Raw genomic sequence first — 16,683 nt, forward strand, 5'->3', positions numbered from 1 at the left:
GAGTCTGCACCATATAAAACAAAAAAGAGTGGCTAAGGTAAATATTGGTCCTTTAGAGGATGAGAAGGGAGATTTAATAATGGGAGATGAGGAAATGGCTGAGGAATTGAACAGGTTTTTTGGGTCGGTCTTCACAGTGGACGACACAAATAACATGCCAGTGACTGATGGAAATGAGGCTATGACAGGTGAGGACCTTGAGAGGATTGTTATCACCAAGGAGGTAGTGATGGGCAAGCTAATGGGGCTAAAGGTAGACAAGTCTCCTGGACTTGATGGAATGCATCCCAGAGTGCTAAAAAAGATGGCTAGGGAAATTGCACATGCACTAGTGATAATTTATCAAAATTCACTAGACTCTGGGGTGTTCCCGGCGGATTGGAAATTAGCAAACGTGACACCACTGTTTAAAAAAGGAAGTAGGCGACTTCCGGGTGCGGCTATGCAGAGCTAGGTCGCATATTCGGTAGCTCCCGCTTGGAACGGACTTTTGGGCTCTTTTACAGGGCCCCCACGGCATTTGTTTGACATTTCCCAGTGTGGCAAGAAGACTGCAACATTCCCCTGACAGTGTCCCCCAGGAATGTTATGTCTTTTGGCTACCAGACCCAGCAGAAACAGTAAAAGATTTGGCTGCAACAGGATAAACAGGGCCTCTTCCAGCATACAGGCGGGGGAAGGGCAAGCTTAAAGCTGCAAACTGACCTGAGGGCCTTTATCAAAGGTGAATTCTAACAGCAGAGGGAACAACTGTGAAAAGATCTCACCAAGGCCACTGAAGAAGTGGGGACGAGGCTTCCGGTGGCGGCCATGGAGGAGTAGGTCGCACATTCGGCAGCTCCCGTCTGGAACAGTCTCTTAGACCTTTTTCAGGAGTTTCCACAGAAATTTTGGGGCAGATTGGTGAAGCGAACACGGCCAAAAGGATTCCCTCTCGAGACTTCCGGTTGCGGCTATGCGGAGCTAAGTCGCACATTCGGCAGCTCCCGCAAAAACTGACTTTTGGGCTCTTTTCAGGGCCCCCAAGGGCACTTTTTCGACGTTTCCCGGTGTGGGAAGGAGTTACTAGCTCCCGGTCAGTATATGGCTTTAACTAGGAGCGGGGTGACAAAAAAGGTGGTGGTGGACCAGAAGAAGGGAGGGAAGAAGGACAAAATGGCGGCGGGCGGAGACCAGGCAGCGTGGAGGCAGTGGATGGAGGAGCAACAGGAGGGTATCCAGCAGAGAGATTAAAACGGACCTGCTAGAGCCGATGAAGGCTTCTATTGATAAGCTGCTGGAGGCACAAGACAGCCCAGGGGGTGGCGATCCGAGAGGCTCAACAAAAGATCTCTGACAATGAGGACGAGATCTTAGTCCTGGCGGTAAAGGTGGAGGCGCACGAGGCGCTCCACAAGAAATGGCATTAGCGGTTCGAGGAGATGGAGAATCGGTCGAGGTGGAAGAATCTGTGGATTCTGGGCCTCCCGGAGGAGCTGGAGGGGCCGGACGTGGGGGCCTATGTGGTCACCATGTTAAACTCGCTGGTGGGAGCAGGGTCCTTCCAGGGGCCCCTGGAGCTGGAAGGGGCCCATAGAGTGTTGGCGAGGAGGCCCAAGGCTAACGAGCCTCCGCGGGCGGTGCTGATGCGGTTCCATCGGTTCGTCGATCGGGAGTGTGCGCTCAGCTGGGCCAAGAAGGAGAGGAGCAGCAGGTGGGAGAACGCGGAGGTTCGGATATATCAGGACTGGAGTGCGGAGGTGGCGAAGAGGGGGGCCGGGTACAATCGAGCGAAGGCGGTGCTGCACAGGAAGGGGGTGAAGTTTGGCATGTTGCAGCCGGCGCGACTGTGGGTTACCTACAAGGACCGGCACCATTATTCTGAGTCTCCGGAGGAGGCGTGGGCCTTTGTTCAGTCCGAGAAGCTGGACACAGACTGGGGGTCGGGATGGGCGATTGGGGACTGTGGTGGATATGTTCTGCCTATTTTTGGTTCGGGGGGGGGGGGGCCGTTGCATTGTTTTGGGTTTCTTTTTCTCTGTGTTTTTCTCTTTCGGGTTGGGGAGGGTGGATGGGGCGAGTTGCTGCTGTTAAGATCAAGGAGGAGCTGGAGCAAGTGGGGTGGGTCGAGATGGGGGTATGCCGCTGTGGGAAATGGGCCGGGTGTGGGGTGCGGGCGCGTGGCTGGCCGAGGAGGGGTCATGGCTAGTCGGCGGGGGAGGGGGGCAGGTAGCCCCCTGATCCGGCTGATAACCTGGAATGTAAGGGGACTGAATGGGCCGGTTAAGCGGGCCCGCGTGTTCGCGCACCTGAAGGGGCTCAAGGCGGATGTGGTTATGCTCCAAGAGACACACCTGAAGGTGGCAGACCAGGTAAGACTGAGGAAAGGGTGGGTAGGTCAGGTGTTTCACTCGGGGCTAGATGCCAAAAATCGAGGGGTGGCGATCTTGGTGGGAAAGAAGGTGTCATTCGAGGCATCGAGCATTGTGGCAGATAATGGCGGTAGGTACATAATGGTAAGTGGTAAGTTGCAGGGAGGAAGGGTGGTACTGGTCAATGTGTATGCTCCGAACTGGGAGATGTGGGTTTTATGCAGCGTATGTTGGGTCGGATCCCAGACTTGGAAGTGGGGGGCCTGATAATGGGGGAGACTTTAAAACGGTGTTGGATCCTGCACTGGATCGCTCCAGGTCTAGGACGGGTAGGAAGCCGGCGGCGGCTAGAGTGTTGAGGGGATTTATGGACCAAATGGGAGGGGTGGACCCTTGGAGATTTGCAAGGCCGGGGACTAGTGAATTTTCATTCTTCTCACATGTCCATAAGGCTTATTCTCCAATCGACTTTTTCATTTTGAGTAGGGCGCTGATAGGGAGAGTAGAGGATACAGAGTATTCGGCAATAGCCATTTCGGACCACGCCCCGCATTGGGTGGACTTGGAGATGGGGAAGGAGAGGGACCAGCGCCCGCTGTGGCGCTTGGAGGTGGGGCTGTTGGCGGACGAGGAGGTGAGCGAGCGGGTCCGAGGAAGTATAGAGAGGTACTTGGAGACCAACGACAACGGGGAGGTCCGAGTGGTGATGGTATGGGAGGCACTGAAGGCGGTGGTGAGGGGAGAGCTGATATCCATCAGGGCCCACAAGGAGCGGAGGGAGCGGGGGTAGAGGGAGAGGCTGGTGGGGGAGATGGTGAGGGTAGACAGGAGGTATGCGGAAGAACCTGAGGAAGGATTGTTGAGGAAGAGGTGCAGCCTCCAGGCCGAATTCGACCTGATGACCACCAGGAAGGCGAAGGTGCAGTGGAGGAAGGCCCAGGGGGCGTTCTACGAGTATGGGGAAAAGGCAAGCCAGATGCTGGCGCATCAGCTTCGGAAGCGGGACGCAGATAGGGAGGTCGGGGGAGTTAAGGACAGGGGAGGGAGCGTGGTGCAGAGTGGGGTTGGCATCAATGGGGTCTTCAGGGACTTCTACGAGGAATTGTACCGATCCGAGCCCCCACGGGAGGAGGGAGGGATGGGCCGTTTCCTGGACCAATTGAGGTTTCCAAAGGTGGAAGAAGGACTGGTGGCGGGACTGGGGGCCCTGATTGGGCTGGAGGAGCTGATCAAAGGGATAGGAAGCATGCAGGCGGGGAAGGCACTGGGGTCGGATGGTTTCCCGGTCGAGTTCAATAAAAAATATATGGACCTGTTGGGCCCGCTGTTAGTTAGGACCTTCAATGAGGCAAGGGAGGGGGGGGCTTTACCCCCGACGATGTCCCGGGCACTGATCTCCTTGATCCTGAAGCGGGACAAGGATTCCCTGCAATGTGGGTCTTACCGACCGATTTCCTTGCTAAATGTAGATGCCAAGGTGCTGGCGAAGTTCTTAGCCACAAGGATTGAGGATTGTGTGCCGCAGATCATCCATGAAGACCAGACGGGGTTTGTAAAGGGGAGACAGTTGAACGCGAATGTGCGGAGGCTTTTAAACGTTATCATGGTGCCGGCGAGGGAGGGGGAGGCGGAGATAGTGGTGGCGATGGACGCTGAGAAAGCCTTCGATAGGGTAGAGTGGGGGTACCTGTGGGAGGTGCTGAAGAGGTTCGGGTTTGGGGAGGGGTTTGTCAGGTGGGTTAGGCTGTTGTATGAGGTCCCGATGGCGAGTGCGGCCACAAATAGGAGGAGGTCCAAGTACTTTTGGTTGCACCGAGGGACGAGACAGGGGTGTCCCCTGTCCCCCCTGCTCTTGGCACTGGCGATTGAACCCCTGGCTATGGCACTGAGAGAGTCGAGGAACTGGAGGGGGTTGGTGCGGGGTGGGGAGGAGCATAGGGTGTCGCTTTATGCGGACGACCTGCTGCTGTATGTGGCGGACCCGGTGGGGGGAATGCCAGAGGTAATGAGGATCCTTAGGGAATTCGGGGACTTTTCGGGGTACAAGCTCAATATGGGGAAGAGCGAGCGGTTCGTAGTTCAGCTAGGGGACCAGGAGACGGGTTTGGCGAGCTCCCACTAAAAAGGGCGGAGAGGAGCTTCAGATATTTGGGGGTCCAGGTGGCCAGGAGCTGGGAGGCCATGCATAGGCTTAACTTTACAAGGCTGGTGGAGCAAATGGAGGAGGAGTTCAAGAGGTGGGACGCGGTGCCGCTGTCCCTGGCGGGTAGGGTGCAGTCAATCAAAATGACGGTGCTCCCAAGGTTTTTGTTCCTGTTCCAGTGCCTCCCCGTGTTTATCCCGAAGGCTTTTTTCAGGTGGGTTAACAGGAGTATAATGGGGTTTGTGTGGGCGCGAGGGACTCCGAGGGTGAGAAGGGTGTTCCTGGAGCGGAGTAGAGATGGGGGCGGCTGGCGCTGCCCAACCTCTGTGGGTACTACTGGGCCGCCAATGCGACAATGGTGCGCAAGTGGGTGATGGAGGGGGCTGCATGGAAGAGGCTGGAGACGGCGTCCTGTGTGGGTACGAGTCTGGGGGCGCTGGCAACGGCGCCGCTGCCGCTCCCTCCAAGGAGGTATACCACGAGCCCGGTGGTGATGGCGGCCCTCAAAATTTGGGGGCAGTGGAGGCGGCATAGGGGGGAAGTTAGGGCCTCGGCGTGGACCCCATTATGGGGGAACCACCGGTTTGCCCCAGGAAGAACAGGTGGAGGGTTTTCGGGGTGGCACAGGGCAGGGATACGGAAGTTTGTGGACGGGAAGTTCGCGAGCTTGGGTGAGCTGGAGGAGAAGTACGGGCTCTCCCCGGGGAACACCTTCAGGTACTTACAGGTAAGGGCGTCTGCCAGACGGCAGGTGGTGGAATTCCCACGGCTACTGCCACACACAGTACAGGACAGGGTGCTCTCGGGGGGGTGGGTGGGAGTGGGGAAGAGCTCGGAAACTTACCAGGTGATGCAGGAGGAGGAGGAGGCCTCGATGGTGGAGTTGAAAGGTAAGTGGGAGGAGGAGTTGGGAGAGGAGATCAAATAGGGGACGTGGGCAGATGCCCTATGGAGGGTGAACTCTTCCTCTTCATGCGCGAGGCTCAGCCTCATACAGTTTAAGGTGCTGCACAGGGCACACATGACCGGGACAAGGATGAGCAGGTTCTTTGGGGGTGAGGACAGGTGTGTTAGGTGCTCAGGGAGCCCAGCAAATCACACCCATATGTTCTGGGCATGCCCAGCGCTGGAGGAATTTTGGAAGGGTGTAGCGAGGACGGTGTCGAGGGTGGTAGGATCCAGCGTCAAACCGGGCTGGGGGCTCGCAATATTTGGGGTGGCAGAGGAGCCGGGAGTGCAGGAGGCGAAAGAGGCCGGAATTCTGGCCTTTGCGTCCCTGGTAGCCCGGCGAAGGATTCTCCTTCAGTGGAAAGATACGAGGCCCCCAAGCGTGGAATCCTGGATCAGCGATATGGCAGGGTTCATTAAATTGGAGAGGGTGAAATTCGCCTTGAGAAGGTCGGTACAAGGGTTCTTTAGGTGGTGGCAACCGTTCTTAGACTTTCTGGCAGAACGATAGACATTGGTCAATGGCAGCAGCAGCTCGGGGGGTGGGGGGAGTTTACTTTATTTTTGTTTATGTTATTTACACTGGAAGGGTTTGAGGGGGTGTATACACCTGTTGTCTTAAGTCGGGGTGTTAATGTTAATTTATTATTTAGGTACCGGGGGGGGGGGGGGGGGAAAGAGGGGTTTGGGGGGTTGCTTTTTTAGATTGTGTTTTGTGCTTAACCCTGTTGGGTTCTTTTTTCTTTCAAATTTTGTAATTGATATTTTATGAAAACCTTTAATAAAAATTATTATTATTATTTTTAAAGGAGGTAGGCAGAAAGCGGGTAATTATAGGCCAGTGAGCTTAACTTCGGTAGTAGGGAAGATGCTGGAATCTATCATCAAGGAAGAAATAGCGAGGCATCTGGATGAAAATTGTCCCATTGGGCAGACGCAGCATGGGTTCATAAAGGGCAGGTCGTGCCTAACTAATTTAGTGGAATTTTTTGAGGACATTAACAGTGCGATAGATAACAGGGAGCAAATGGATGTGGTATATCTGGATTTCCAGAAAGCCTTTGACAAGGTGCCACACAAAAGGTTACTGCACAAGATAAAGATGCATGGCATTAAGGGGAAAGTAGTAGCATGGATAGAGGATTGGTTAATTAATAGAAAGCAAAGAGTGGGGATCAATGGGTGTTTCTGTGGTTGGCAATCAGTAGCTAGTGGTGTCCCTCAGGGATCAGTGTTGGGCCCACAACTGTTCACAATTTACATAGATGATTTGGAGTTGGGGACCAAGGGCAATGTGTCCAAGTTTGCAGATGACACTAAGATAAGTAGTAAAGCAAAAAGTGCAGAGGATACTGGAAGTCTGCAGAGGGATTTGGATAGGCTAAGTGAATGGGCTAGGGTCTGGCAGATGGAATACAATGTTGACAAATGTGAGATTATCCATTTTGGTAGGAATAACAGCAAAAGGGATTATTATTTAAATGATAAAATATTAAAACATGCTGCTGTGCAGAGAGACCTGGGTGTGCTAGTGCATGAGTCGCAAAAAAGTTGGTTTACAGGTGCAACAGGTGTTAAGAAGGCAAATGGAATTTTGTCCTTCATTGTTAGAGGGATGGAGTTTAAGACTAGGGAGGTTATGCTGCAATTGTATACGGTGTTAGTGAGGCCACACCTGGAGTATTGTGTTCAGTTTTGGTCTCCTTACTTGAGAAAGGATGTACTGGCACTGGAGGGTGTGCAGAGGAGATTCACTAGGTTAATCCCAGAGCTGAAGGGGTTGGATTACGAGGAGAGGTTGAGTAGACTGGGACTGTACTCATTGGAATTTAGAAGGATGAGGGGGGATCTTATAGAAACATATAAGATTATGAAGGGAATAGATAGGATAGATGCGGGCAGGTTGTTTCCACTGGCAGGTGAAAGCAGAACTAGGGGGCATAGCCTCAAAATAAGGGGAAGTAGATTTAGGACTGAGTTTAGGAGGAACTTCTTCACCCAAAGGGTTGTGAATCTATGGAATTCCTTGCCCAGTGAAGCAGTAGAGGCTCCTTCATTAAATGTTTTTAAAATAAAGATAGATAGTTTTTTGAAGAATAAAGGGATTAAGGGTTATGGTGTGCAGGCCGGAAACTGGAGCTGAGTCCACAAAAGATCAGCCATGATCTCATTGAATGGTGGAGCAGGCTCGAGGGGCCAGATGGCCTACTCCTGCTCCTAGTTCTTATGTTCTTATGTTCTAACCTTTGGGAAGAGCACCCTCCCTCGGCCCATGCCCCCACCCCACCCCACCCCCGTAACACTGTAATTCCACCTAACATTTTGGACATCAAGGGACAATTCAGTATGGCGAAACCACGTAACCTGCAGGTCTTTGGACTGTGGGAGGAAACTAGAGCACCCAGAGGAAATCTACGCAGACACGGGGAGAACGTGCAAACTCCACACAGTCACCCGAGGCTGGATTTGAAACTGGGTCTCTGGCGCTGTGAGGTAGCAGTGCTGACCACACATAAGTTTTACTACGGCTGTACTGGGCCTTTGTGAGACCACACCTAGAGTACAGTGTGTAGTTTCAATCTCTATTTTTAAAAAGATAATCACTTTAGAAATAGTTCAGAGGAGGTTCACTGGACTCATTCCTGGAATGAAGGGGCTGAGTTATGAAGAAGGGTTGAACAGGTTGGACCTATCCCCATTGGCGTTTCAAAGAATAAGAGGTGATCTTATTGAAAAATACAAGATCATGAGGGAACTTGAGTCATTCGGGTGTGGAATTCTCTTCCCCGGAAACTAGTGGTGGCGGGGTCCTTGAATTTATTCAAGGCAGAGTTAGACAGATTTGTGTTAAGCAAGGGAGTCAAGGGTGATGGGAGGGCAGACAGGAAAGTGGAGCTGGGGCCACACTAGGTCAGCCATGCTTTTATTGAATAATGGAGCAGGCTCAAAGGTCAAATGCCCTGTTCCTGCTCCTGTGTTCCTTCCTGGTAGCTTTGGACTCACTGCAGAACCAATTCCTGATCACTGACAAGCTACTTGAAAAGGGGACTCACATGAGACATGCTGAAGAAAATACAAAGCTGCACTTGAAGGCCTCAAGGTAGTTTATCTGCCTTCTAGTTTGAAAGCGGTTTATCACTTTGGAGGAAGGATTTTTTTAAAAAGTGGATTAAAAATACACAAAGTCAAAATAAAAACCAACGGCTTCCCTACCCTTAATTGGACATCATTTTGCTAACTGCTCATTACGTTTTAAAAATCTGGGGAAAAAACTATAAACTGCATTTGAGTAATAAGAGGAGCTTCAACTGCCGTTAGCAGAAGTTGAAAATTAAACCATGACATTTTCCTCCCAAGTGAAGCTTCAAAGCCATTCTTCCAGTTATGAACTCAAATGGAGTGTTGAGAGTTTTGATGTGGTATTTATCAAATAAGCTAATGCCTCTGGCCACATTTATGAGTAAAAAGCTGTTACAAAGAAATGTTAATGTGCATACTGGGTTTGGAGACCAAACCCAATTCACATTTAATGCACACATGCAACAAAGTCACAAATACAGATGGACAGCTATCCACTAAGTTACTGCTCATTTCTCACACCAGAATTAAACTTGAGTATTATGATAAACAACAGTTTTCTTCTGTTATATAATGTGTCAAATATATAAATAATGCACTGCAATATCATGAATACATCCAACAGGTAAGATAAGGAGAGGCTGCATATCGGTACCTGCACTTGTATATAAAATGTAAATCTTTTTGATGGTAACGTTCTCCCCCACTGGATACATTAACATCAAGAGGGGGGGGGTTTAGATAGGGGGGGAGGGCGCGCGAGGGGGAGGGGGCGTGTGAAAGATAGTGACAGTACTGTTGCCCTCTGCATTTTTACCAAAGCAATCATTTTACATGTCACTGTTCGACAATAAACATTAACTTCTACAGGTTAGGTCAGCGTAAGACTCAGTTTGGCAGAAATATTCCTTTACCTGATGTTCTCTTATTAAATCCTCCAGCTTGGATTTCTGAATACCAATTATGGGAGAAACAATCCTGGCCAATTTCTCCCTCTAATTCCATCTCCGTAACATCACTCATCCTTGCATATACCACAGCTGACTTGGTATTGAAAAACCTCATCTCAAGGCAGTCCTGGTCAGCCTCCTACTTTGCATCCTCCTTAAATTCCATCTCAGATCTACTGCCTGTATCCTAACAGGGCGGCAGGATAGCTCAGTGGATAGCACTGTTCCTTCACAGCACCAGGGTCCCAGGTTCAATTCCCGGCTTGGGTGACTGTGCGGAGTCTGCACGTTCTCCCTGTGTCTGCGTGCGTTTCCTCCGGGTGCTCCTCCCACAAGTCCCAAAAGACGTGCTGGTTAGGTGAATTGGACATTCTGAATTCTCTTTGTGTACCTGAACAGGCGCCGGAGTGTGGCGATTAGTGGATTTTCACAGTGTTTGCGATACTAATAAGGATGATTATTCTGACTCAAACCAAGTCTATTTTATCCACAGCCTCATACTTACTGACCTACATCACGATTCAGAAACCTCAATTTTAAATTTTCATTCTCGATTTCATATCCCCTCATTACATCCTCCCTCCCCAATTCTGTAGCTACCTTCACCTTACAATCCTCTGAGATCTCAGTGCCCTCCAATTTTGACATCTTACACATCCCTGTCTTTCTTTGCTACATCATTGGTAGCTATGTCTTTGGCTGTTGAGACTACAAGCTCTGAAATTTCCTTCCTAAGCCTCTCTCGCTTTTAAGGCATTTCTTAAAACCTACATTCGGTCACCTCGTTTGAGTCAATCTGTGAAAATTTGTTTGGGGATTACTCCACATTTTACTGTATTAAGCTGTGTGGCATAAGTCCCAGCTGTTATTTGTTGGGGTATTCTATTTGACTTTTGTGACTGGAGGTTTGGAAAGGGCCTATTTCTTTCATGTTGTTACCCCCTTGATGGGCAAAACCCGAAATGAAACATTGCAGATCTGTTGAAGCTCTCTCCCTTCGGGCAACACCTGCTGTGATGCAATGCTTCTTCTCGCCATGGATGAACCACCGGTTATTGATCATACAAGGATAACCACTTGGGTGAACTATCAGGGTCACAGCACATCAGCAAACCGAACTGCACAGGAGTCTAATTTCAAGAAAGCAAAGACAGGGATGGAAAACCAAGTGCTGCAAATATTCTGAAAATTTGAGATGGTGGCACTCCAAGTGTTATAAGTGTAACTGGATTCCATCCACTGTATACGGTTTCCACTAGGGGGAGGGGGAGGGAATGCAGCAGTTTAGAAATGTAAACCAATCTCACCCAGATGTTGTGATACGGATCAGTCTTATTTCCTGGGTCAAAGATAAGGCAGTTCCCGCCATAGTCCCTCTCTGGCAAAGGGACACCCAGTTTAGGATCTATGAATTTCATGAATTGACGACCGTCCTGAACAGTCTGTAGAAACAAAAAAAAAAAATCAAGAAATGCTGCAGTAATCCATCGGTAAAGGTTACTGAACCTAGATGCATGATTAAGTGATATTAATAGGTGTCACTTTATCTGATTAAATGGAGCCTGCAGACAAAAAGTTAATGAACTAAAACACAAATCTTTTAAGTATAAACGGTAAGAACTCCTGCAGTAAAAATGTTATATATTGTCTCTTTCTCCTCCTGCAAATAACCCATGACCGAATTGGTTACACTGATGCTGCCTTTATACACTTTGCTCCAAATGCACCGGCAGTAACTGCAATATAAATAACCCAGTGAACTTGCTGCGAGGGCCAGAGAAGCCCTCCAGAAATGCAATTTTTAAATCTCTACCTCCAGCCCAAACCGCCAGTGGCTGAATAAAAAAGTCACAGCATCTAGTAGGTGTTCTCTTGTTTGGAGTCTGACTATTTTCAGGCTACTTTCAGAAGCCAGCAAGGTACTTTCAGCACACAAAATCTACATAACTATTTGGCAAAGCCACAGATGCACAAATGAGATAACGCATATGCATAGTGAAGAGCCCTGAGACAATGTTGTATTATTGTGGGTGCAGTCTTCCAGATGAGTCTGCAAACAGATTTTGCCTTTTCAATAAAGAATACTTGCTCAAATCTTATTAGTGTACAATGCACTCTGCAGTATAAACAGAGGATCTTTAGCATAACCAGAAACTAACAATAATTACTTGGTAGGCTAGCTACACGCTGCTTATTTTACTGGGCTAGTAACCCTGAAGGCACAAGTTCAAATCCTACCAGCGTAGCTGAGGAATTTAATTTCAGTTAATTTAATAAATCTGTAATAAATAGCTAGCATCAATAATGATGATCCATAAACTACCAGATTGTTAAAAAAAAAATCATCTGGTTCATTAAGGTGCATAGGGAAGGAAATTTGCTATTCTTACCTGATTTTGCTATGTGCAACTGTTAACCGCCTCATATTCTAACAAGTGGGCACAAATTTATTTTTCCTCACCAATATATAGCAGATATATATATCATAGCTACAGGGATTCAGGTATCTCTGTTTTTCAAAAGACAAAATGGCAATGACCAGAACCTTAAACTGTGATGCCAGAGTGAATAACCAGCCAGCCAGCCAGGGTGGACCAACCCCTATCCCACACACACGTAGACAACCCCCCGCCCCCCCAGGCCCGTTCAAACTACCTGCTGGCAGGCCGTCTACACCCCACCTTCCACCACCAGCTGCAGACGCTCTACTATTCCCTCATCCAAGCGTCTCACACTGTGCATTATCTGTCCCCCAAGAGAAGGTGGCCCACTCCCGCTCCCGGAGAGCGAGCAAGCTGGAGGACGCCCGCTGGACCTACAGCCCCTCATCGCAGAGGGTTTTGGACCCGGCCAGTGAGGCCAGAGATCAGTCAGTTGCAGAGGTGGAAGTCGACATCAGGGGCACAAGTGAGCTCCCGACGGATTGCAATCCCCCCCCCCCCCCCCCCCAACGACCTAATCATGCATCACGTCTTATGTCTTGCAGGATCACTTGACGACAAGGCGGGCCCACCTGGCGTCCCCAACTCTCAACCCCATGACTCATCCAGCAATAAGGCGGGACCTGCTGGAGTTGTGAACCCCCAGCTCCATGACACCCTGGAGTACCCATCCAGGGACAACAGCGATTCCGCAGCACAGCTGTCACCAACATCCTCCATCATCCTCGAGACACTCACCTTGGTGGGCACATTTGTGAAGAGGCTCCTGGGGCACTATCTGGTGTGCACCATACATGCTGCGGTACATCAGGTGGAGGTGGAGATGTCGCATGATCCCCCTGCTCAGCCGGAGTCTTCAGCGACACGCTCGGACCGGCAGGTCCTTAAATGACAGACGCTGCCGATATACAGGAGGCGCGGTGCGGCGTCTCTTTCCCGGCTGGCCCATGCTCTTCTCGGGGCAGGCTCCGGTTCTGCAGGGCCCTTCCCCGAGCAGCTCCTGCTGGTACAGCCTCAGTGCCTCTGCCAGGCAGCTAGGATGATGGCAATCATGCCTGGTTGGATGACAAAATCCATTATACCCCCATGCCCGATCAGGCCCAACAGGCTACATGGTGGCCTTGGCTTGCATTGCAGCCCCTTTTTGTGCCGCAAGCTTTTGAAAGTTTATCATAAATACTATTTTAGTGTCACAAATTTACCCAGAATTAATACAATGTCCCACACTCAGTCTCATACACGGGCGCACACACACACAGATTGGATACAGATAAAGATGGTGCAATTTTACAGAGTACAGTTAAATCAGTCTAATTTAAAATTTCTGCTCTCCCACGTGGCTAGCCTGTGGTTTCTTGAATGATTTAAACTTGATTGAGGGTCTTGTAAGGCTAAGTGTCTGCAGCAGGTTGCACGTTTACTTGTATTTGAATATGTAAGATTTTGTTCTTTGGTGAATTTTGAAACTGGAAGATATTGGGAATGAGCTGCGTCAACTTTCTTTTTTCAATTGCAAACCTGGAGACAGAGTCTAGGAGGCTATTGACTCTGTTTTGAGTCAGCTTCAAACAATGGCTGGTAAGAATTCCAGATATCATTAGTCTTGTTTATGTCCTTTCCAGGGGAAGCCCCTGTTGTATACTTATGCGTTATCTCATGTAGAGGTCCAGAGGCTTGTATGGTTGAAGAACTGTTTATTAATAACTATAAGTATATATACACAGGATAGAGTCCGGTCTTAGTATGCAAACTTCATGCTAACATCCACCAGACACTACTGCACTCTACTATTCTCAGTTGACTCACGACATTATAATGTGGGCAGTACTGTTTCCACAGTCCCACATTAACCCTTACAGTCCCAAACACCCCAATACGACAGTCCCCTATTCAATTTTGGTTATTCAATTTTGACCTGAGCAAAAGTTAACTGACCCCTTGGCAGCCATCGTAACAGTTTATCAGTGTCCATTTTAAACAAATAAACGACTGTTCTTAAGTTTCCATACATGTTTAGCAGTCTAAAGCTATGAATATGATATGTCTTTATTGGCATGACACCAATTAAAACCAAAAATACGTTCAAAATCATTTACATGATGCAATGACTTCCAAATGGCAATACTGTCTTGGCTCATCTGGCAGTCAGCTGAAATATTTACAAAATGGATAAACCTTTTTTTTTGAACAGCACTGGATACAGTATTATGCTGCCCCATATTCAGATGCATTTCATCCTATCATCTGCTTGTGAACATTTAACACTGGCCAACTGTAGGTGTCAAATTGCAGTCAACTCTTCATATAGCATAGGACATGTTTACTTCATATGCCAACACATTGTCTTTTCTCCAACCACCTGGGGTGTAGTATTTTAATCTTCAGCTTGTTGAAATCATATTTCAACTAAATACACATTAGGAAGCCACAGGCAGCTGGATATGGGCGAATCTGTAAATCCTCATTTAAAATTCAGGTCAATCGGGAATAAGGCTTACCAGTGCAGAACAGTGAACTGCCACAACTAATCTATTCTAGTCACTGAATGATAAAGCATAGGAGGGCCATTCCACCCATTGTGTCAGCTCATTGAAAAAGCTGTTCAATTTGCCCTACTCCCCTGGTTTTTCCTCACTTTCCTTTTCAAGTATATGAACTCACTTTTTAAAATCAACATTGAATCAGTTTCCATCCCCTTCCAGACAATGCAATGAAGATCGTAACTGGCTGCGTGAAACAAAAGTTTTCACCTCCCAGACTCTTCTGGAAAATTATGTTGCCTCTGGTTGCCAATCGGCCCATCAATGGAAAGAGTTTCTCCCATCCACCCTTCATAATCTCAAACACCTCTTATTGATGGGATACGGTCGTTCAGTTAGCGCGACAGCTAACGTGTAGATCAGATTTACACCAATTACACGAGGTTCAATCCCTATTCAAGTTTAATGGGCTCACAGCCCATTTCCCCAACCGGCCTGCAGTAAAAATAAATCATGATATTTTGCCATGGTTAAGTGACTAATCGGCAAGGACCTGCCTTCAGGCAGAGAGCGTAAGACAACCAACAAATCTACCCTCAGGCTTCCTTGCTCAAAGGAAAAGAATCCCAGTTTCCTATACTCTCCAAATAATTGAAATCTTTCATTTATAGCAGTATACTGGGGTAAATCTCCTCAGCACCTTTTCCAAGGGTGGTAACAGGTCGAAAGAAAATCTCATCTTTCTGCAGTGAAAACAAAAGTTTTAAAAGGAAAAAATGGGATAATCGGCTAAAAATGAGATATGACGAAGATCATAATTTTTTTTAAACATGTAAAGGCTGCAGTAAAATTGAAATTTAAGGCAGCCAATGCACCATCTACGCTCTTTATTCTCCAAAATGTCTACCTTTTTACAGAGTTGCCCCACATTAAAACACTCACCACCCTGTGCCAAGTTCATCTTTAATGCTAAATCCATATAGGATCAACTATAATGTGTACATCTGGATACACAGCAGCACTGGCGGTGTGCTTGAGGTCTTTTTGTCCTCAAAGACAGGTTTCATGCATTACAGTGGCTACATTTCAGAAGTATTTCATCAAATGTAAAAACACTTCGGGATCTCTTCAAGTGGTGAAAGGTTCTGTATAAATGCAAGTCTTTCCTTTCTGGAAAAATGGTTTTTAATCATTTATAATTCAGGAAGCCAGATTAATTAATGTAAGTCATCAAAGCACTCAGTTGCCCAGGTTTACAACTCTTCACACATTATTGCATCATGCGTTTATTCAACCATTTGCAAGAAATTCTGTTCAGTGTCACAGCATCGTTTTGTCTTGGGATTTGTGGAACACTTTTTTTTTTAAAAACAGCACAGATTCCATCATCAGTCCTTTGTGCCTCTGCCAGATCTCAAATAGCCAGCCAACTGAAGAACCTGCATTTATATAATGCCATTCACACATCTTTTTGGACACCCCAAAGCACTTTACGCCCAATTAAGCACATGTGCAATCATTGTAGTCTCCAATTCTTTCCCCCTTTTAAATGTTTAGCAATTTTTTTTTAACCCTTTTATGGATTTTACTTCCACAACTGGTTCTGGTAAGGCAGTCTTTGCCCCAACAATCTTTGGGGGAGGGGAAGGGGGGGGGTGGGGGGGGGGGGGGGGGGGGGGGGGGGGAGAAAGGCAAAAAAAAACGTCAGTTCTCCTCACCACTTCCTTTATTTCTTTGATGATCTTAAATTTATACCCATTAGTTACTGACAAATCAACTGGTGACAATTTTTTCCCCCAATTTACCTTATCAATATATGATCATTTCAACAGCTTCACTGGATCTCCTCTTCAAATTATAGTACGAAGTCTTACAACACCAGGTTAAAGTCCAACAGGTTTGTTTCGATGTCACTAGCTTTCGGAGCGCTGCTCCTTCCTCAGGTGAATGAGGAGGTCTGTTCCAGAAACACATATATAGACAAATTCAAAGATGCCAAACAATGCTTGGAATTCGAGCTTTAGCAGGTGATTAAATCTTTACAGATCCAGAGATGGGGTAACCCCAGGTTAAAGAGGTGTGAATTGTACCAAGCCAGGACAGTTGGTAGGATTTCGCAGGCCAGATGGTGGGGGATGAATGTAATGCGACATGAATCCCAGGTCCCGGTTGAGGCCGCAATCATGTGTGCGGAACTTGGCTATAAGTTTCTGCTCGGCGATTCTGCGTTGTCGCGGGTCCTGAAGGCCGCCTTGGAGAACGCTTACCCGGAGATCAGGGGCTGAATGCCCT

The 16,683-nt window shown here is 48.1% G+C and overlaps 1 protein-coding gene across 2 annotated transcripts in view; it reads right to left on the minus strand.

Annotated features, from left to right (window-relative positions):
* Positions 1 to 16,683, minus strand: part of ptdss2 (phosphatidylserine synthase 2) — a 171,034-nt gene that overhangs the window by 49,720 nt on the left and 104,631 nt on the right. For both annotated transcript variants that reach the window (XM_072518899.1, XM_072518898.1), the window contains exon 5: positions 10,778 to 10,912. In XM_072518899.1, the coding sequence (XP_072375000.1) occupies positions 10,778 to 10,912 (135 nt within the window). The remainder of the gene's footprint in view (positions 1 to 10,777; positions 10,913 to 16,683) is intronic.

Source organism: Scyliorhinus torazame, chromosome 10 (genome assembly GCF_047496885.1).
Source record: "Scyliorhinus torazame isolate Kashiwa2021f chromosome 10, sScyTor2.1, whole genome shotgun sequence".
NCBI lineage: Eukaryota > Metazoa > Chordata > Chondrichthyes > Carcharhiniformes > Scyliorhinidae > Scyliorhinus > Scyliorhinus torazame.